This window comes from Mauremys mutica, chromosome 15 (assembly GCF_020497125.1).
Source record: "Mauremys mutica isolate MM-2020 ecotype Southern chromosome 15, ASM2049712v1, whole genome shotgun sequence".
In the NCBI taxonomy this organism is placed as follows: Eukaryota; Metazoa; Chordata; order Testudines; family Geoemydidae; genus Mauremys; species Mauremys mutica.
Window position 1 is genome coordinate 1,212,647 of NC_059086.1, and position 21,117 is coordinate 1,233,763.

Sequence of the window (21,117 nt, forward strand, 5' to 3'; positions counted from 1 at the left end):
TCTGTAGCTCTGATTTCTGCTGGCAAAGAAGTGTGTGTACTTGCTGGAGGTGTGCTGCAGGGATTGCTTTGTCTCCTAGGCGTGATGCTGATGCTCTGATTCGTGACAGAGGAGGGGGAAGCGTGCACGTGCTGGGATCACGCTCAGTGTCACTGCTTTGGTGACACCCAGACAAGCCATCAGTCACTGTGCGTTAAGGTGTCAGTGTGGCTTTCGGTTCTGCAAGGTGTTAATTGGCACCGCAGGTGAACCTGGAGTGTGGCTTGTTGCCTTTTCTTCTCTTGGGTTAGTCTGTGGTTTTTCAGGGGGTGACAAAATGAAAGCAGGAAAGGTTTTTGTTTCAGGCTTCCAGGAAGTGATGTTGGCTGGAGCTCAGTGAGGGAACGGAAGGCTCAGATTCTCCTTGTCCTGGGCCATATGCTGTCGTTTACTTCGATTTCCTGTTGACTGTATCACCATGGACAGCAGGCAGTGCCCATAACTCAGCGCCGGGGAGTAGTGAACGCTCCATAAGATGTGGGTTTCTCATACAGCGCTGCCAACTCTTGTGAGGTTTGCCATGTTCCATCAATCCCCAGCTCCTGGAGTCAAGCTCTGGTGATATCTTGGCCTTCATTTAAACTAAAATAAGTTCCTAGCCCCTTTGGCTGTGGAGAAGCACTTGAAAACCTGACCCAGAAAGCAAATCAAAAGAACCCAGTGTCTATTATTTTGTATCCTCGTGTGTTTTAAACCAATTCCATGATTTTTGGCGGGCCTTTCCCAGGGTTTCTGAATGCTTTGTGCTGCCAGGGCTGCTTATCCTTTCTCTTACTGTGGTTAAAAAAAATCCACTGAGCTCATGAGTTTGGTACAGTTCAAGTATTAAGTCAGGCAACCCAACAGTTAATCTTTCCTTTGCACCTTTCATGTCAGGAGCTTGGTGCTTTTGAGATATTGAAGGCCACGATCCTGCACTTTGTTCCAGGCCGGCGTAAGACTTTGTAATCCCTCGGAGGTAGGTACATTCCTATCCCCATTGTACAGCTGGAGAAAGAGAGGCATGGAGGGCAGTGACTTGCCAAGGCCAGTAGCAGGTTTAGAAATAGAACGCAGGAGCCCTGACTCACATCGGACGTGGTCCCTAGATAAAACATGATTTGATTGTTTTTTAAACGTGGCTACAGAATTGCATGCGGCGGAGCAGTCTTGTGGTGAAGGCACTGCTAGAGTGAACTCATGAGGTCTGGGTTCATCCATCACTCTGCCACGCTCTTCCCATGTCACTTAAACCTCTGGGCCTCAGTCCTCCCTCTGGCAACTTGGGGGGATCGGGATCTTGCCTCTGTTCTGTGTGCTTGGATTGTAGGTGCTCTGGGGCAGGGACCGTTCCTTTCTCCGTGCGTGCAGCGCCTCTCTGTGACTTGGCTGCGCGGTCGCAGTGCGGGTCAGACGCCCCGACTGAACTGTGCAAAGTCCAAGTGCCAAAGTCATGCTAATAAGCTACATTCTCCAGGAAATCACAGCCCGACTGCCCGGGGGGGGCTCCGAGTTCAGTGGAGACGCTATAGACGTGTGTTATTTTCTAGCTTGTTTTCCAGAAATGAGTCACTGGGAACCCCCTCATCCCCCCCACCAGGCATCTTTTGACACAGGTGAGCGCAGCCTGTTTCAGGGTATCTCAGGTCGGGCTGGAGCTCTGTCACCTGGCACATGTGGTTTTCTCTTACTTCGGGGTCCTCCTTTTCTCTTGTTGACGTTTGACCAGACTCGGCAGAAATACAGGATGTGGTGACGTGTGGCGAACGGCGCCGTCTCGCGCGCAGACACGGTAAAGCTCATCCCTTGCCGTGTGGATGGCTGAGGTCTTTGGGGGGGTTGCACCCCAGTGTACGTGGCTAGCGCAGCCCTCGTGACTCTTCCAGACGATCCCCCTGCTCCCCGGGATGTCGGTGTGGCCCCGCAGGCCTGAGCCTGGCGTTTTGGGCTGGTCGCAGACGAGCTCCCTGCTCCCCGGGATGTCGGTGTGGCCCCGCAGGCCTGAGCCTGGCGTTTTGGGCTGGTCGCAGCCCTTCCAGACGATCCCCCTGCTCCCCGGGATGTCGGTGTGGCCCCGCAGGCCAGAGCCTGGCGTTTTCCAGACGATCCCCCTGCTCCCCGGGATGTCGGTGTGGCCCCACAGGCCAGAGCCTGGCGTTTTGGGCTGGTCGCAGACAAGCTCCCTGCTCCCCGGGATGTCGGTGTGGCCCCGCAGGCCAGAGCCTGGCGTTTTGGGCTGGTCGCAGACGAGCTCCCTGCTCCCCGGGATGTCGGTGTGGCCCCGCAGGCCTGAGCCTGGCGTTTTGGGCTGGTCGCAGACGAGCTCCCTGCTCCCCGGGATGTCGGTGTGGCCCCACAGGCCAGAGCCTGGCGTTTTGGGCTGGTCGCAGACGATCCCCCTGCTCCCCGGGATGTCGGTGTGGCCCCGCAGGCCAGAGCCTGGCGTTTTCCAGACGATCCCCCTGCTCCCCGGGATGTCGGTGTGGCCCCACAGGCCAGAGCCTGGCGTTTTCCAGACGATCCCCCTGCTCCCCGGGATGTCGGTGTGGCCCCACAGGCCAGAGCCTGGCGTTTTGGGCTGGTCGCAGACGAGCTCCCTGCTCCCCGGGATGTCGGTGTGGCCCCACAGGCCAGAGCCTGGCGTTTTGGGCTGGTCGCAGACGAGCTCCCTGCTCCCCGGGATGTCGGTGTGGCCCCACAGGCCAGAGCCTGGTGTTTTGGGCTGGTCGCAGACGATCCCCCTGCTCCCCGGGATGTCGGTGTGGCCCCGCAGGCCAGAGCCTGGCGTTTTGGGCTGGTCGCAGACGATCCCCCTGCTCCCCGGGATGTCGGTGTGGCCCCGCAGGCCAGAGCCTGGCGTTTTGGGCTGGTCGCAGACGAGCTCCCTGCTCCCCGGGATGTCGGTGTGGCCCCACAGGCCTGAGCCTGGCGTTTTGGGCTGGTCGCAGACGAGCTCCCTGCTGCCCGGGATGTTGGTGTGGCCCAGCAGGCCTGAGCCTGGCGTTTTGGGCTGGTCGCAGACGCGCTCCCTGCTCCCCGGGATGTCGGTGTGGCCCCGCAGGCCAGAGCCTGGCGTTTTGGGCTGGTTTGTGATTTGATCGCTTGCCGTTTGCAGTGCGGGAGCCTCTGGAGAGGGTTGCCAAAGGGTGTCAGATGTCAGACAACCCAGTGGAAGAACTAATGTTTATTGAGCCCTTTGTTCCAGTGACTGTCACACCCCAAGAAGGGGAGGGGCTGTGCCCCTCGGCAGACAGGCTGGCTGGGTGCCCGAGAAGAGGAGGGGCGTTGTTCCCAGGCTCCCCCCAGGTTCTGCAGGGAGCCTGGGGCCGACGGGTTAGGACTCTTTGCCCAGGAGCTTTGCTTTACACACTTCCAGCCTAGCAGCGCACAAGCCACTCCTCTGCCTCTTCCCGTTCTGCACATCCTGAAGGGGGTAAACAGCCTAGTGTGTACTTAGCTGAGTCACACAGCCAGCTAGTCAGCAGGCTGGGGGGGGTGGGGAGAGCCGGGCCAGCGGGCCTGAGCAGGCACTCGCTGGGGGGTGCCCCCTGGCATGAGGGCCAGCGGGTGTAGCAGATCTGTCTGCATCCGAGCCGCTCAGCTGCCCCCCTCCGTAGAGCTCTGCATTTCACTCTCTCTTTGAGATCTCTCCTTGCAGCCTTTGCTGCTGGGAGCTGATTCCCGCCCCACACCTCTGCCATTAAAGCCACCAATCAGGCCAGGGCCAGATGCTTCGGAGGGAAGGAACAGAACAGGGCAGTTATCGAGTGATCAGTTCCAGCTTCTGGCCATCAAGAGCATGGGGTTGTGTCACCCTCTTGGCTTGTAGCCATCGAGGGACTTGTCCTCCATGAATATGGAAAATATTCCACTTCTAGTTGAGGATCTCAGAGCACTTTGCAAGTATTTAACCCTTCCAGCGCTGCCCAGGGAGGTTAGGTCCCTAACGTCAGTCCCATTTGACAGAAACTGAGGCCCCCAGTGAAGAGCCAGTCTCCCCGAGGGGATGATGCTCTGGTCTCCTGGGCCTTAGCTAGGAAAATGCACAGAGGCACTATCGAAAATCCTCCTCATTCAGATCTGCTCCCGCTCAGCCAGCTGGAAGCAGGAATGCCTGGCCTGTGCTGTGCGGGAGGTCAGACTCGTCAGTGTAACGGTCCCGCCAGCCTCAGAGTCGCTGAACCAATGACCCCAGCTTTCTGTGGGAGTGCCTGCGAGGCCTGGTGCCCCAGCCCCCACCGCATGCTGTTTGCGTTCCAGTCCTGTGCAGAATCCCTGCTGGAGACAGGCGCTGTCCATGCACGCTGCCCTGGGCACCTGTGACCTGCCGGACTGAGCGTTCAGAACAAGGGTCTAAAGTACTGCCGGCTCGGTCAGAAAATCGATCGGCCAGTCCCTGCAGCATCTGTCTGGCTGCTGTCCCTTGCCTCTCTGGCGTTCTCACATGGCCCCGGGGCCGCAGGACGGCTGCACGTCCCCATCTTTAACGTACGTTTTTCTCCCACTGTGCCTGGGAAGCCGCTGAGGGAGGAGACCCTGGTGTGCTGAGGTCAGACGGGAAGACAGCATCAGAGCAGGGACTCGAACCTGGCTCTCCCAAGGCCCTGACTGCATGCTAACCACTGGGCACTCCTTCCTTCACGGAGCCGTAGGGAAACTTCTCAGAAGAGCCGTCGTTTCACCCCAGCACGTTCATGTCTCCAGGCCAGCAGCGACCCTTACAATCACCCAGAACACAGGCCCCGAACGTCCCGCGCTGGTTGTGGCGAGCACCAGCCTGGCTTTCTCAGGGATCAGTTGGGATCGGTTTCTGGAGGTCGCAGGGTCAGTCTCGCTGGCGTGCATGAGTGGGGAGGCTGCCTGCCGGGACGTCACTTTGCTTTCTCCCTGCACGCAGCTGCCCAGTGAAGTCACAGAATCCCAGGGTGAGTTTCAAACGCCCCGCGCATCACTTGTGCGAAGGGGCGTAAACTGCTCAGCTCAGCTCTCAGGACGCTGCTGAACGTGAACAGTTTCCACTGGCTTGTTCTGTACCTGAGGAGCATGTGTGGAAGCCCAGGCTTGCGGAGCTGGTGAGGGCGGGTCGATCCGAACTGCTCTTAGATTGCAAACTCCTCAGGGCAGAGACTTTGGGGGAGACGTTTCAGAAGCATCTAAATGAGTGAGGAGCCAGCAGGAAGGTGGTCAGTGGGGCTTTGGCTCATAAGTGATTTAGATTTGTCTGAAAACGTTGTTCTGTGTCATCTGGTGGAGGCCAAGTGCGTGGCCGGCATTCCCAGAGCCCGTGGCCGGCATTCCCAGAGCCCGTGGCCGGCATTCCCAGAGCCCGCGGCCGGCATTCCCAGAGCCCGCGGCCGGCATTCCCAGAGCCCGCGGCCGGCATTCCCAGAGCCCGCGGCCGGCATTCCCAGAGCCCGCGGCCGGCATTCCCAGAGCGCGCGGCCGCACGCCGAAGACAGGCGCTTCGCTTTCTCCCTGTGGGTCAGAGCCAGCCAGGGTTCTGCTGCCAAGCTCCGGTCTGGCTCTGCTGTTCTCGGCTCCAGCTCGGGGTGAGCGTGCGGCAGTCAGAAATGCAGGTGAGGCATGTGGTGATCGCCGGAAGGTGGCTCCTCGCCGTTGCTCTGTGTCCCACAGTGCTGGCTCAGAATAGCGCCCAACTCCGCAGAATTGTTGGCATTTCCCAGTGGCTTCTCTTCGCGGGCGTACCCGCACCAGCCGGCACTTGGCAGGCTTCGTGGCCGGGCCGAGGACCTGCGGGACCCTAAGGCGGTGTTGGAAATTCCAGCCCTTGATAATCTCCTTGTTAATCTCCTAAGATTAGCACTAATGCTGGGGCTGCGTCTTGTCTCCAGCTAGAGCCACGGCGTTTGCTCAGTCCCGGGTTCCAGTCTCTTCTCGGCGGTGCGTGGCCTTGGCCTTGGCCTGCGGCTCTGTAGGACGGGGGTAATGTTACCTCCTGCGCTTGGAGGTAGCCAGGCGACGAGCGTGTCACTGGTGGGTGAGGGTCCACGTTCGCTGTTCGTCTGACCGGTGCTGCTAGTGGCATTTAAGAGGAGGACTGCGGGGAGCACTGGGCTGGGACTCAGCAGACCTGGGTTCTGTTCCTCGCTCTGCCACTGGCCCGCTGGGTCGCTGTGGATGAGCCACTTCCTGTCCCCGGGCCTCAGTTTCCCCTCTGTGGACAGGGATGACGCTACTTTCCTCCTTTGTAAAGTGCTTTGAGCTCCGGATGAAAAGCTAGAGGTGAGTGAGCCCAGCCGGGCCGTGGGCTGGACGCCGCCCCTCTGCCTCGCCGCCTGGTGGGGACGACGAGTCCCGAATGGGCAGTTCCCCTGCCGAGTCTCAGGGGTCTGCACCGGGCTGTTGGTCTGGCCTGTTTCACCCACACGTTGTTTGGGGCGTTTCGCGGCCGGCAGCCGCCTCTGACGAGGTCGCTCATGGGACAGGGTTACGTTCTGGGGCCAACAGGACCCTTTGGAGCCCGGCCGGATGGTTCCTTCTGGAAATCGAGCAGCTCCACGTGCCGCCAGTTTCAGTGGGTCTTACCCCTTGGTTTGCTCCCCGCCAATCGCATGGCTCTGTCTCTGCAGCCGCCGTCCAGCATTCTAGCCTATTGCAAATACCGTTTGCCGTGGGGGGGGGGGTGTTCGCAGCCTGGGACTCGCGCCGTGCGGGAGCGTCTGGGGCAGCACTGCCGTGGCTTCTCCAGCCTCTCGCTGGGGCAGTTCCCAAGACGGGAGGATGGCACTGTTGCTGGCGTTTTGTTGAACCTTTAGAACTGTCTGTAAATGAGTGAAATCCAGTGGCAGCCCCGGCTTTGTTTGGTAGCCAGGATTGCGATAGTGGGTCTGTATAAATTCGTCTGCCGGGATCAGAGTAACGACGTCTTTCTCCCCCTCTTGCTTCTGGTCAGTTTTGCCAATGAAAATATGTGTGGATTAAATCGCCTTGTTTGTGCGGGGTTCATTTAGCTCCGCCGTGGAGCTGGCGGGGAGAAGTTTGGCAGTTCTGGGGCTGCATGCGGCCTGCGCCTGGCCCGCTCGCTCGCTGTCTGCTGGTGTGTGGGTCGTCATTCTCTGATGTTTCGTTTGGGAAAACTGGGGGCACAATCTGGGCATCGAACTAGAAGCTCAGAGCGCTGGAGTCCTCCGGCCCTTTCGCCACCACCCACTCAGTCCCTTCCCAAACGCGCCGGCCGGCACGTCTCCTGCTCTCTTTGCCGTCGGTTTCCCTCACTCGGGAGTTGGGCAGATCTCTTGGAAAAGCACCTGTGATTGCCAGAGCACCTGTGAGGTATTTCCAGCTCGCCACAGCCCCCCGCTCTGCGTACGCCCACAGGCTGGGTGGCAACATTACACGTCGCCTCTTCGGCATTTGCCATTTTGCTCTTATGGGGTGAGCTTTGGTCCCCCGGTCTCCAAGCTCAGTTACCCCAGTGGCCAACCAGCTTTTCCCTTGGAGCTCCTGGACTAGGCTGGATGTTTGGGCAAAGTTCTCCGAGCCCTCCGGGAGGACAGGCTGCAGAGATGTGAGCGGAGAGGAGCCCTGGGCTGGTCAGCCGATCTCCGAGCCCTCCGGGAGGACAGGCTGCAGAGATGTGAGCGGAGAGGAGCCCTGGGCTGGTCAGATGATCTCCGAGCCCTCCGGGAGGACAGGCTGCAGAGATGTGAGCGGAGAGGAGCCCTGGGCTGGTCAGACGATCTCCGAGCCCTCCGGGAGGACAGGCTGCAGAGATGTGAGCGGAGAGGAGCCCTGGGCTGGTCAGCCGATCTCCGAGCCCTCCGGGAGGACAGGCTGCAGAGATGTGAGCGGAGAGGAGCCCTGGGCTGGTCAGACGATCTCCGAGCCCTCCGGGAGGACAGGCTGCAGAGATGTGAGCGGAGAGGAGCCCTGGGCTGGTCAGCCGATCTCCGAGCCCTCCGGGAGGACAGGCTGCAGAGATGTGAGCGGAGAGGAGCCCTGGGCTGGTCAGATGATCTCCGAGCCCTCCGGGAGGACAGGCTGCAGAGATGTGAGCGGAGAGGAGCCCTGGGCTGGTCAGACGATCTCCGAGCCCTCCGGGAGGACAGGCTGCAGAGATGTGAGCGGAGAGGAGCCCTGGGCTAGTCAGACGATCTCCGAGCCCTCCAGGAGGACAGGCTGCAGAGATGTGAGCGGAGAGGAGCCCTGGGCTGGTCAGCTGATCTCCGAGCCCTCCGGGAGGACAGGCTGCAGAGATGTGAGCGGAGAGGAGCCCTGGGCTGGTCAGATGATCTCCGAGCCCTCCGGGAGGACAGGCTGCAGAGATGTGAGCGGAGAGGAGCCCTGGGCTGGTCAGATGATCTCCGAGCCCTCCGGGAGGACAGGCTGCAGAGATGTGAGCGGAGAGGAGCCCTGGGCTGGTCAGCCGATCTCCGAGCCCTCCGGGAGGACAGGCTGCAGAGATGTGAGCGGAGAGGAGCCCTGGGCTGGTCAGATGATCTCCGAGCCCTCTGGGAGGTCAGGCTGCAGAGATGTGAGCGGAGAGGAGCTCTGGGCTGGTCAGCCGATCTCCGAGCCCTCCGGGAGGACAGGCTGCAGAGATGTGAGCGGAGAGGAGCCCTGGGCTGGTCAGCCGATCTCCGAGCCCTCCGGGAGGACAGGCTGCAGAGATGTGAGCGGAGAGGAGCCCTGGGCTGGTCAGATGATCTCCGAGCCCTCCGGGAGGACAGGCTGCAGAGATGTGAGCGGAGAGGAGCCCTGGGCTGGTCAGCCGATCTCCGAGCCCTCCGGGAGGATAGGCTGCAGAGATGTGAGCGGAGAGGAGCCCTGGGCTGGTCAGCCGATCTCCGAGCCCTCCGGGAGGACAGGCTGCAGAGATGTGAGCGGAGAGGAGCCCTGGGCTGGTCAGACGATCTCCGAGGAAAACAGGACACGAAAGCGAAGTCTCCCGTCCTCACAGCGGCCAGCCCAGAGTGGGCGAAGCGTGTCTGTGACCGAGCACCGGTGAGGAGAGCCCAGGTCCCCAAAGGGGTGCGCCCGGGAGGGCAGCGAGTTGACCAGGAGAGCTGGCGAGGGGGCAGGGTGGTCGAGCTCCACTAGGCCTCGGACGCCAAGGAATTCTTGACAGGCGATCGGACCTCTTCCGCTGGGGAACTGTCCCAGCACCACTTCCTCCTGTTCAGGCAGCCCTGGAGCCAGAGCAGCCAGCCGGCGGCGGGACATTTCGCCCCTTGCTTCTCCCCGGGAACTTCCCTCCCTCTGCAGCAGGCACCTGGGCGAAGTAGAGCGAAGAGCTGCTGGGTGGGTGGTAAGGAGAGGGAATGTCCCAGGGAAAGGGAGCAGCACAGCAGGTGCTGCAGATCAGCAGGGGGTTCTCTGATTTGCCGCTCCTGAGTTGGTTACGCTAAGGTGTCCGAGGTGGATCTTCAGCCAGAGCCCGGGCTAGATGGGGGATCTTTACACCCTGCAAAGCTGGGACCAGCTGCCTTTCTAGTGACATGAGGTTTTATTTCTGCCCTTGTCTCTGTCAGTCCGATTACCGTCTTGCTTAGTTTTCCTGCTGTTTGTCGTGGCTGCCGGCTTGGCTGTAGTTAGGACTCTGAAGCACCGGCTCCGGTGGCTCGCACAGTGCGGTCGCTGACCCGAAGTAGCTAGTCCGGGACAAGTGTTCCTGTCACGCTTCAGTCACTGATGTGGGGGGAGAGGATCCCTCTGCTCCACCAGCCCCATGTCGTGGGCCAGCATGAGGCAGGTCCGAGGCCTGGCATGGGGAGGAGGGACCAGGCTGGAGAGCCGGGAGCCGGTGGGGCTGTGGCTGGGCTGTGGAATCCCGGCGTTGGGCCTGGATGTTTTTACCTTCCTGCGCGTCTCGTGGCTCTGTGCCGCGCCGGCTCCAGCCTGGCCTAGGACAGCTCCCTTCCCCGGCTTCGAGGGGAGCCGCCGGCTTTCCCTGCCGCGCCGTGCCGCGCCGTGCCGTCCTGGAATGGCTGAGCAGCTCCCCATAGCTGAGCTCCTGCAGTGCGAGGAGCCAGGTTCAGGCAGGCCGGGGTCTGGCTTTCGGGCAGGCGCTGCCGGGCTCCTGGGCTTGCTGGAATGAAAATAGATCCAGCGGAAGTGCTGAGTGGCCTGGCAGCTCTCGGTACCCGTGCGCCATCACTAGTGGTCCGTTCCTCGAGCCGGAGAGGGCTCAGCACAGGGGCCCCGCAGGCAAACGTCTCCAGCTCTGTGCTGGGGTGAGCCCCGAACTCCCTCCCTTGGGGCGGCAGCGCAGCCGCCTGGACCTGGAGCCAGAACTGGGGTGGTTCAGCCCGGTGGCTAGCAGGAGTTTTCCCTTCTCATAGCAGCCCAACGTAGGCGATGGCAAGCGCTGGCGGGCAGCGATCCTGGCTCCCTAAGGCAATCCCAGGCCATCAGGTGGCTCGGATTAATTTTTCTCCAGCTGTTTGTTTTGTAAGGGCTCTGCCTGTGTTTTCCCCGCCAGTGTCTCTGATCTGAGCATGTGCCATTAGTGCCTCTTATCTCCAAGGCTTTTTATCATCAGTGATGGTAGCACATGGTGCTGCGGGAGATAAGGGCTGGTAAACACCTCGCTGGGTGCCTGAGCAGGTAGCTGGGCTCGCCCTGCAGCTCGGGGGTGTTTGCAAGCAGGGCTCTGATTCCCTGGGCCTGTGTTTATGGAGGCTGCATCGATGTAGCGGGGGAGTTTTTAATGATACCCTGTGTGGGGGCGGTTTCCTACTGATGCTGCCTTTCTGTCTTCAGCGGGAGAGCTGCGTCTCGGAGGCGTCCCTGTGTGCTTCTCCGCGTGCAGCGCGTGCAGAGGGCACTGGGCACGGGGGGCAGAGGCTGATCACCTCTCTGTGTGCCCCCGCTCTGTCTGCCTTGCTTTGGTTTGTAAGCTCAGGGGCAGGTGCTGGTGCGTGCTCAGGCCTCCGGGCGGAGGGGGCGGATTCGGACCCCGTGGCGAGCAACGCTGGATCTTTGGTGGCGGCATTTGTGGGAGCTCCGTCCGCGGCTTTGTCTGGACGTCCAGTGAATTCTGCGATGGCCAACGGCTTCTTTTCTCTCACAGACGCTCCCTGCGCCCGCAGCGCGTCCTGCAGCTGGCAGCGTTACCCTGGTTCCTTGTCCTGCCCTGCAGAGGTAGCCGGGAGCTGGGGCACCAACATGAACGAGGTGTCAGTCGTCAAAGAGGGCTGGCTGCACAAGAGAGGTAAGGAACTCCCCCAGAGGTGGGGCGTGTGGGGGGGCACAATCACAGCAGCCTAGCTAAAGGTGGGATTTTAAACCGGTGCAGCTGTGTGTGTGGACACGCTGATGAGGTTTAGACTGGCCTGTGCTGCTTTAGTTTGCACTGCGCGTTTCTAGGCGTGAGTTAAACCCATGGAGCCTGTTTTAACCCGATGTAAGTGTGTCCACACAGGTGTTTGCACTTGCTAAACTAACCTGGGTTTTGAACTGCTGCAGCTTGTGTGTGACCCTAGGCCCGAGCTTTTCCCATGGCTGCGGCAGCAGGTCTTTGCTGAGCCCTGCGGCTGAGGAGGGGAGCTGGAGGAGGAGAGTGCTGAGACTGCTGGCCCAGGGTGGCAGGGCCCATGTAGCCCCACTCTGACCCGCTGACTCCACCCCCTTGCTCTCCGTGCGCAGCCCTACGGGGCTGCCAGCGCTCTGAAAGCCAGCTGTGCGTTTCCGGGGCAGCGTCTGCCGTGGGCAGATCCAGGGCGATGCCCTGCCGTGCTGTGCCGAGCCGAGTGGAAGGTGCAGCCTCCTGCTGCAGGCAGAGGCTCTGAGTTCCCTGGCGGCGAAGGGGAGGCTGTTTGAGGGCTGTGCCTGGCTTAGGGGTGCCACGGGGAATTGCCCCTTGCCGCTGCCGAGGAAAAGGAAGGCTCTGGTTTTCAGTTTCCCAGCTGAGCCTGCAGTGCGGGGTGGAAGGGAGCCCTGCCCCGAGCTGGGCATAGGCTGTGCTGCATTTTCTGCAGCTAGGGCCTGAGCCGAAGTGAACAGGAGTCTTTCCATTGGCTTGGGAGCCGGCCCTCGGCTCGATCGGACTGCAGCCCGCGCGGGAGAGCTCTGCCCGGGCCCTGCTCGCAGCACGGTTAGATCGGCGCTGCCGGGGCTCAGGCTGGGCTGTTCGCCTGTTGCCCTGGCCAGCGCGGACAAGAGATGATTTCTGAGACCCACGTTAAGCAGCTCAGCGTGTGGCCGGAGCAGGGCTTCACCCCCCCTTGCCGCAGTAAACGGCCCGGGAACGGGGGCTGGGAAGCGGTGCCAGAAACCCGGGTGTGGCCGGCCTGGCCTCGTCCTGCAGCTGCCAGGCTGCCCGCAGGGGCACAGGGCATGTCCCCCCGGGCGCCACCGCGCGTTTATTGTCAGCGGTGATGGGCTCTTGGAGGGGGGGGCTTTGCAGCAGCTGCGCAGGGGGTTATTTATAGCGATGCTGGAGGTGGCCCTGTTCTTTCCTCGCTTGCCGAGCACTTTCGGGAGCAGGCGCTGGCAGCCCTGCAGCGCGGACAGATCCTGCTTGGCTCCCTTTACTCCAGGGCTCTGGGTCCAGTGCGATTTCTGCCCTCGGCATGGTGTGCCGGGACCTGGGGCTGAGGCTGCGGCCAGCGTACGCGTCAGCGCGGGGAGAGGTGCTATCTGAGTGACACCGCAGAGCCGGCGCTTCAGCTAACGTCAGGGCAGGGACCTGGGAGCCAGGACTCCTGGGTCGGGTCCCAGCTTTGCCCCTCTCCCTCTGTGTGCCTTGGGCAAGTACTTCACCTGCCTGGGCTTCGGTGGCTATTTCCCTGCCTTACTGGGCTTCCCCGGGGCTCCCAAAGGAACCGCCAAACTCCTGCTTTTTCCCCAGAGGTTGCCCCGAAATACCTTTGAGGACCCCTCATTTCATCACTGAGGATCTGTCTCACGCGTTGGGCGGGGTGGAACCACTCCCACTCTTGGGTGTCCGTGGCTCTGGCTCACCCCCACGTGGCTGTGGGCCTTGGAGTCGGTCAGCGGGAATCCCGGGGCTCTGGCGCGTCGCCGCTGAGATTCGGTTGTTCGCCCCTTCGCTGGCTCCTTGGCGAGAGCAGGGCAGCGGCTCTGCGGTGCCGGCGGGGTGGGCCCGGTAGCGAAGTAACGCCAGGCGCAATACGGTTTTGTTCCAGGGGAGTACATTAAAACCTGGCGCCCCAGGTACTTCCTTCTGAAAAGCGACGGCTCTTTCATCGGCTACAAGGAGCGGCCCGAGACGTCTGATCACAGCTTGCCACCTCTGAACAACTTCTCGGTCGCAGGTACGTCTGCCGGTTACACCCGGAGGTGCAGGGACACCCAAGGGACACAGCTGTATCTCTCCCCAGCAGATGCACGGCCCCCTTCTCCCAGAGCCCACGGCCCCTCTGAAGCTGAGAGGAGAAGTCAGGCTCCAGGCTCCTTGTGCCATGGTGCTGTTTGGGGCCGGATGTGGTGGCGCTGAGGACTCGTCCAGCAGCTGCGTTCCCCTCTCACGCTGCGATGCGCTGACGTAACGCCCCCCCAGCGCTGTCGCAGGGCGGGAGAGCAGCAGCCAGCTCTGCAGCGTTTGCAAGCGGGACTGGTACAGTGCTGGCCCCACTGAGAGCCCTGGTGTGGACGGGCTGCCGGCTCCCATCTTGGAAAGGAAGCTGGCAGGCCGCAGGGGCGGTATCGGGAGGGTACCCAGGTGAGGCCGGCGGGAGGCATTCAAAGACGCAGGGTCGTTATTTTAATGGGATCCTGCAATGAGCAGGGAGCCAGTGCAGGAGGTTGGGGACCTGGTCTCAGAAATCACTGGTGGCCTGCGCTCCCCCCCGCCCCCAGAATGCCAGCTGATGAAGACCGAGCGGCCCCGGCCGAACACCTTTGTCATTCGGTGCTTGCAGTGGACGACTGTCATCGAAAGAACCTTTCACGTGGACTCTCCTGACGAACGGTAGGTGCAGCTCCGCACGCCCTGGCTGCATCCTCCAGACCCATCACGCAGGGTGGGGCCAGGCTGTCCGGGAGCTTAGCTCTTGGGCTGCAGCTTCCTTGGCAGCCCCTGGCCAGCCAGCACTCCCAGCCCTGCGGAGAGGCAGATGTTCTCCCCACATCAAGCGGGAGATGGGGGCAGAGGGAGATGGGTGTGTCCATCCCCCTAGACCAAGATCGGGGGCCCCCCAGTGTTCCAGGTGCTACATCTCCCCCCCGCCCCCCGGCCGAGCTCAGGGCTTCCCCGCATGCCAGGCTGACCAGAGGCTGGGAGTATTTCTGTGGCAGGGCAGGAGTGTTCGCGTGACCCACCATTGGAAGGCCAAGCTAGGGACCCGCAACTCCAGCCGGGCTGTGCCTGGCTGTTAGCAGGGAGGCAGACGGAACCTCCCTGGCCCCCAGGCTGGAATTCCCGCCAGTCCCAGCTCCGTGCTGCGGAACCGGCCACGCTGGTGCCGTGCCGCACGCTACCTACCAGAGCTCCTTGTCCCGCAGCCTCTGCTGCCCTGGGGAGGTCAGGCACCGCTTGCTGCTGGCAGAGTGGGCACCTGCGCGGCTTCCCAGCTCCCTGCTGAGCCGCGCGAGCGAAGCCGGGCTCTGGCGGGGGCTGCTGCCCGGAGGCGCATTGCGTTCACCTCAGCTAGCTGCCAGGGGCTCCCTGGCCTTCCCCTCGGGCGGGGGTCTCTGGGCAGCAGTGCGATGAGCTGCTTGCTCTGAGCCCAGCACGTCCTCACGTGGGGGCCTCCTGCAGCCAGAACAGGTGGGGAGTTCTGTGTTTGCGCTAAGTGCAAAGCAAAGGGGATGATGGGTTGCGCTGGCAGAGTGTGAGCCCAGGGGTGGGGAGGCCTGGGCTGGAATCGGTCAGGGCAGTGCTGGGACCCGGGGTCGCTGCTGTGGGAGAAGGAAGCGCAGAAGCCTCCTCAGCGGTGCTGACGCACCGGTCCACCCCTGCCGCGGTCTCCTCGCTCTGAATCCGGCAGCCCTGCTGCGGCCCGTGCTGACCCCGTGTTCACCGCAGGGAGGAGTGGATGCACGCCATCCAGACCGTCGCCAACAGCCTAAAGAACCAGGAGCCCGAAGAAGACCCGATGGATTACAAGTGCGGCTCCCCCAGCGACACCACCGGGGCTGAGGAGATGGAAGTGGCCGTGAGCAAGACCCGGGCGAAAGCAGTAAGACGCCTGCCGTGCTGCGGGTTCTCAAAGCTCGTTCTGGCTGGCCTGTGGGGTCAGGGTCAGGGGAAGGTCAGACCCCCCTGCGGGGGCGCAGGCGTGGCGCTGGGTCCGTTCCTCGCTCCAAGCTGCTAACGTCCCCCGGCCAGGTTCTCCTGCGCGCTCGCTGGGCTGGGGAGTCACTCCACCGATGTCCAGGAACCCCGACTCCTGCTGCAGAAACGCACTGGGCGTTCTTTGCCCCCTTCCGCCAGTCATCTTCTGTCGGCTCCGGAGGGGCCCCGTGATTTCTGCCAGCCCCGCCCCTAGCGGCTACAGGAACTAGTTATCTGGAGCAAGAGGCTGCTCCGCGGGGCCCTGGGAGTCGTGTGGCTTGAGGTTGGCCGGTTGGCACGGAAGCACACGAGACCTTGGTTTAACCGGCAAGGGTGGAGCTGCCCCCTGTGCGCCCCGGGGGGCTGGAGTGGGGCATAGCTGGGTGTCCTGACCGCGTGCTGCTCTGCCCTGGCGGGGGAACCCCTCGGCTTTCGATTGGCTCGTTGGTCAGCGTTTCCCCATGTTGCCGCGCGTTAACCCTCCCCCCCGTCTGCCTTTCTTCCTAGACCATGAACGATTTCGACTACCTGAAACTCTTGGGGAAAGGCACCTTTGGCAAAGTGATCCTGGTGCGGGAAAAGGCCACTGGGCGCTATTACGCCATGAAGATCCTGCGGAAAGAAGTCATCATCGCAAAGGTACGATCTGGGCAGGGGAGGGCCAGCGCGGGGGGGTCGGGGCAGCTCGCTGAAGGCAGATGCCAAGTGAGCCGAAACCAGGCGTATTCCACACCCACAGGCGCGCGCGTGTGTGTGTGCGCGCGTGTGTGTGTGCGTGCGTGTGTGTGCGCGTGCGCGCGCCTCTAAAAGCAAGGGCAGTAATTCTCACCTGGGCTTCAAAGACTTAGAAATGAACGTGTTGGCCCATCGCCAGCCGCCTTCGGCTGGAAGCTGCTTGGGGCAGGGCTGTGTCTGTGTGGTGCTTGTACAGCACCTGGCGCCATGGGGGCTGCTACATGGCTGGGATTCCTTGGGGCTAGAGCAATAAATGGGGGGGGGGCTGTGGGCGCTGAGTCAGCAACACACCTAAGCACCCGCTTCCCTTCAAGTTCAGTGGACTCGAGCGTGTTCTCCGGTGCTCTGCTGGCCAGCGAGGAGCGTTGTTCCCCTCGGGTGCGAACGCCGCCCCCCCGGGCTGGATTCCGGTCCGCACCTGCCAGCTCAAAGGCCTGCAGCTCTGGGGCTGGGTGGCACGCCTGGCTGAGAGCGCACGACTGATCTCCTGCCGTGTCTGTCTCTCCCCGCAGGACGAGGTGGCGCACACGGTTACAGAGAGCAGAGTGCTGCAGAACAGTAGGCATCCCTTCCTGACGGTAAATCCCGCCGCGGGGTCTCCGGGCGGGCGGGGCGGCCGTGCCAGCCGGGGAAGTTCCTGTGGGGTCTCCGGGCGGGCGGGGCGGCCGTGCCGGCGGGGGAAGTTCCTGTGGGGTCTCCGGGCGGGGGGGGGCGGCCGTGCCGGCCGGGGAAGTTCCTGTGGGGTCTCCGGGCGGGCGGGGGGGTTGTGCCGGCCGGGGAAGTTCCTGTGGGGTCTCCGGGCGGGCGGGGAGGGTGTGCCGGCTGGGGAAGTTCCTGTGGGGTCTCCGGGCGGGCGGGGTGGGTGTGCCGGCCGGGGAAGTTCCTGTGGGGTCTCAGGGCGGGCGGGGCGGCCGTGCCGGCCGGGGAAGTTCCTGTGGGGTCTCCGGGCGGGCGGGGCGGCCGTGCCGGCGGGGGAAGTTCCTGTGGGGTCTCCGGGCGGGGGGGGCGGCCGAGCCGGCCGGGGAAGTTCCTGTGGGGTCTCCGGGCGGGCGGGGCGGGCGTGCCGGCCGGGGAAGTTCCTGTGGGGTCTCCGGGCGGGCGGGGCGGGCGTGCTGGCGGGGGAAGTTCCTGTGGGGTCTCCGGGCGGGCGGGGCGGGCGTGCCGGCCGGCCGGAGAAGTTCCTGTGGGGTCTCTGGGCGGGGAGGCGGCCGTGCCGGCCGGGGAAGTTCCGGTGGGGTCTCCGGGCGGGCGGGGCGGGCGTGCTGGCGGGGGAAGTTCCTGTGGGGTCTCCGGGCGGGCGGGGTGGGTGTGCCGGCGGGGGAAGTTCCTGTGGGGTCTCCGGGCTGGCGGGGTGGCCGTGCCGGCCGGGGAAGTTCCTGTGGGGTCTCCGGGCGGGCGGGGCGGCCGTGCCGGCCGGGGAAGTTCCTGTGGGGTCTCCGGGCGGGCGGGGCGGCCGTGCCGGCGGGGGAAGTTCCTGTGGGGTCTCCGGGCTGGCGGGGCGGCCGTGCCGGCGGGGGAAGTTCCTGTGGGGTCTCCGGGCTGGCGGGGCGGCCGTGCCGGCCGGGGAAGTTCCTGTGGGGTCTCCGGGCGGGCGGGGTGGGTGTGCCAGCGGGGGAAGTGGGCTGCTTACCTGCTAGTCTAAACCTGAAAAATCCTTCAGCCTCCCAGTGTCACCTCCTTCAGCAGCGCAGCAAGTGTCCCCTGTCTTTGAACGCTGCCCCGGGCGGGGTGTCTGGGTGCAGAGCGCTCGTCTCTCGCTTGCCGGCTCCTGGGCAGCCGAGCTGGGAGGGAGCACGAGCCAGGGCTGCGTAGGGCCACTGGGAAATGAATGTGCCGGTGCCCAGCTCCTGCCGCTGGCCCCAGGCTGGCGCTGGCGGCTGAGAGGCCCTGCGCTGGGCCTGGCGCCGGAGTGGGAGCCGGGATCTGGGAAATGAATGTGCCGGTGCCCAGCTCCTGCGGGCCTGGGGAACGCCGAGCCATGCAGCTGGCAGCTGCCTCTTCTCAACCGCTCCCTCTGTTGCAGGCGCTGAAATACGCCTTTCAGACCAACGACCGGCTGTGCTTCGTGATGGAGTACGCCAACGGCGGAGAGGTGGGTCCGCTGCCTGCACGCGGCACGGGCTGGGGAGGGGAAATGCGAAGGGGAGAGATTCGGGAGCCGTTCTGCCCCCTTCACTGGTGAGGGGCCCTGTGGGCCTGGCCAAGACCGTGGCGGGGTGCAGAGGAGTCAGCGGGAGGGTGGCCCATGTCTGTGACTGACCCCCCAGCCCCCTCTGCGGCAGGGCAGAATTTCAACTCGTCCATCGTCTCGCTCGGGGGCTCTCAGGTCTTACAGCAGCTCGTGCTGGCCCCAGCCCCTGGCAGGGGTGTGTTGGCCCTGCCGTAAGGAGCTGGGACACAGGAAAATCTGCCCCCGCAGGCAGGGTCCTTCCGTGTCAGGACTCCTGGGTTCCCTGCCCAGCCGTCGCTGATTGGCCGTCTGGCCGCAGGGACGTCATTCTCCCAGCTATGGGGGGATTGTTACCCACCTCCCGCAGGGCGAGGCAGCAGGTGTGGCTAATGCCATGTCCTGCTGGCACCACTGACCAGCCTCTCCTAGCCAGCGTTCCCGCTCTGCACCGTGCCACTTCCTCCAGCATTGCGTGTGCTGGGCTTGGCAAGGGAGACACACGTGTGAGGGAAGCTGTGAATCGCATGGCTCAGGGTACTCCTGCCTTGGGAGTGCTCAGGGCAGTGCGGGTCGGACACACCCGCCGGCGTTATCGCCGGCCCAGGGCTGCCAGAGCCATCGGCCCTCGGTTGGCTGCTTTCGCACTAACGGCCCCCGCTCGGATTTCCTTCCCTCCAGCTGTTTTTCCACCTTTCGAGAGAGCGCGTGTTCACAGAGGACCGGGCCCGTTTCTATGGTGCTGAGATCGTGTCGGCGCTGGAGTACCTGCACTCCAGGGACGTGGTCTACAGGGACATCAAGGTAACGTCGGGGCAAACGGCCGTCTCGGGGGTGCTGAGCGCCTGTGGCTGCGGCTGGAGTCGGTGCTCAGAGCCGCTGGAAACCAGGCTCCTGGATTTTAAAAAATGAACCGGGATTCTATGCCCTTGGGTCCCTTTTCCCCACGTTGCTCGGCTCAGCGGCGCCGCACCCTGGCGGGATTTCGTCGCTGCAGCAGGGCGTCTGGAGAACAGGTGGCGAGGGCCCTTCGCTCCCATTCCTGCTTGTGAGGGCCCCGTCCCACCCCCAGGACGGCCTGGCGAGCGCGGGTCGTTCAAAGCCCCCTGCCCTGGGCTCGCCTGCCTGCCTGCCCGGACGCTGGGCTGGGCTTCCAGGCCGCTCCTGAAGGCAGCAGGTGCCCGTGTCCGGCGCAGTGACCTCGCTGGGCTTGACCAGCACTGACTTGCCGTGATCGTTACCCAGGCCTAACGACGGTGGCGGCGTCTGTGCGGACTAGCCACCGCGCCCCGTCGAGCTCAGTCCCGGCTCCGTGTGGACGAGCGCTGAGTCCGTCGCTTCCTCTCTGCCTTTCAGCTGGAGAACCTGATGCTGGACAAGGACGGACACATCAAGATCACGGACTTCGGGCTCTGCAAGGAAGGGGTAACGGACGGTGCCACCATGAAAACCTTCTGCGGGACGCCGGAGTACCTCGCCCCAGAGGTATTGATCCCTCACTATTAGGTGTATTACGGTAACACCGCCCTGGCCTAGGACTCCTGGGTTCTATCCCAGCTCTGGGGGAGGAGTGGGGTCTAGTGGTTAGAGCAGGGGGGCTGGGAGCCAGGACTCCTGGGTTCTCTCCCCAGCTCTGGGAGGGGAGGGGGGCTGGTGGTTAAAGCAATGGAGGTTGAGAGCCAGGACTCCTGGGTTTTGTCCCGGCTCTGGGAGGGGAGTGGGGTCCAGTGGTTAGAGCGGGGGAGGTTGGGAGCCAGGGCTCCTGGGTTCTCTCCCCAGCTCTGGGAGGGGAGGGGGGCTGGTGGTTAAAGCAGGGGAGGTTGAGAGCCAGGACTCCTGGGTTTTGTCCCGGCTCTGGGAGGGGAGTGGGGTCCAGTGGTTAGAGCGTGGGAGGTTGGGAGCCAGGACTCCTGGGTTCTCTCCCCAGCTCTGGGAGGGGAGGGGAGGGGGGCTGGTGGTTAAAGCAGGGAAGGCTGGGAGCCAGGACTCCTGGGTTCTGTCCCAGCTCTGGGAGGGGAGTGGCGTCCAGTGGTTAGAGCGGGGGAGGTTGGGAGCCAGGACTCCTGGGTTCTGTCCCGGCTCTGGGAGGGGAGTGGGGTCCAGTGGTTAGAGCGGGGGAGGTTGGGAGCCAGGACTCCTGGGTTCTGTCCTGGCTCTGGGAGGGGAGTGGGGTCCAGTGGTTAGAGCGGGGGAGGTTGGGAGCCAGGACTCCTGGGTTCTGTCCTGGCTCTGAGAGGGGAGTGGGGTCCAGTGGTTAGAGCGGGGGAGGTTGGGAGCCAGGGCTCCTGGGTTCTGTCCCGGCTCTGGGAGGGGAGTGGGGTCCAGTGGTTAGAGCGGGGGAGGTTGGGAGCCAGGACTCCTGGGTTCTGTCCCGGCTCGGGGAGGGGAGTGGGGTCCAGTGGTTAGAGCGGGGGAGGTTGGGAGCCAGGGCTCCTGGGTTCTGTCCCGGCTCGGGGAGGGGAGGGGGGCTAGTGGACGGACTCCTCTCCGCAGCTCCTGAGCCCCCTGCTTTCCCTGCACAGGTGCTGGAGGACAACGACTATGGGCGAGCTGTGGACTGGTGGGGGCTGGGCGTCGTCATGTACGAGATGATGTGTGGCCGCCTCCCCTTCTACAACCAGGACCATGAGCGGCTCTTCGAGCTGATCCTCATGGAGGAGATCCGCTTCCCCCGGACCCTCAGCCCCGAGGCCAAGGCCCTGCTGGCCGGGCTGCTCAAGAAGGACCCCAAGCAGAGGTGGGTGGCTGCTGGGCGCACTCACGGGGTCCCCGGGCGCTGCTCTGGAGCTGCTCCCACCAAGCCAGGCAGGACTCTGGGGAGCCTCCTCTCCCTCGGAGCAGCCTGTCTGCAGGGCAAGCAGCTCCCACGGCTTCACCTCCTGGGTCTCTCCTTGGAGCATTCAGCCTCCTCTGCCCCTCCGGGCGCTTCCCCCAGCGAGTCCCCCCAGCGGGGTCCTGGGGGGGGCCACAGGGTCCTGCCCCCCCCCGCGCAGTCAGA

At 63.6% G+C, this 21,117-nt stretch overlaps 1 protein-coding gene across 1 annotated transcript in view; it reads left to right on the forward strand.

Moving 5' to 3' along the window:
- The window catches only part of AKT2 (AKT serine/threonine kinase 2), a 41,078-nt gene that overhangs the window by 8,293 nt on the left and 11,668 nt on the right, over window positions 1-21,117 (forward strand). The window contains exons 2-11 of the mRNA XM_044988406.1: window positions 11,051-11,191; window positions 13,128-13,256; window positions 13,801-13,912; window positions 14,969-15,122; window positions 15,725-15,856; window positions 16,465-16,530; window positions 17,976-18,044; window positions 18,801-18,923; window positions 19,476-19,604; window positions 20,642-20,856. Of these exons, the coding sequence (XP_044844341.1) occupies window positions 11,146-11,191; window positions 13,128-13,256; window positions 13,801-13,912; window positions 14,969-15,122; window positions 15,725-15,856; window positions 16,465-16,530; window positions 17,976-18,044; window positions 18,801-18,923; window positions 19,476-19,604; window positions 20,642-20,856 (1,175 nt within the window). The 5' untranslated portion in view covers window positions 11,051-11,145. The remainder of the gene's footprint in view (window positions 1-11,050; window positions 11,192-13,127; window positions 13,257-13,800; window positions 13,913-14,968; window positions 15,123-15,724; window positions 15,857-16,464; window positions 16,531-17,975; window positions 18,045-18,800; window positions 18,924-19,475; window positions 19,605-20,641; window positions 20,857-21,117) is intronic.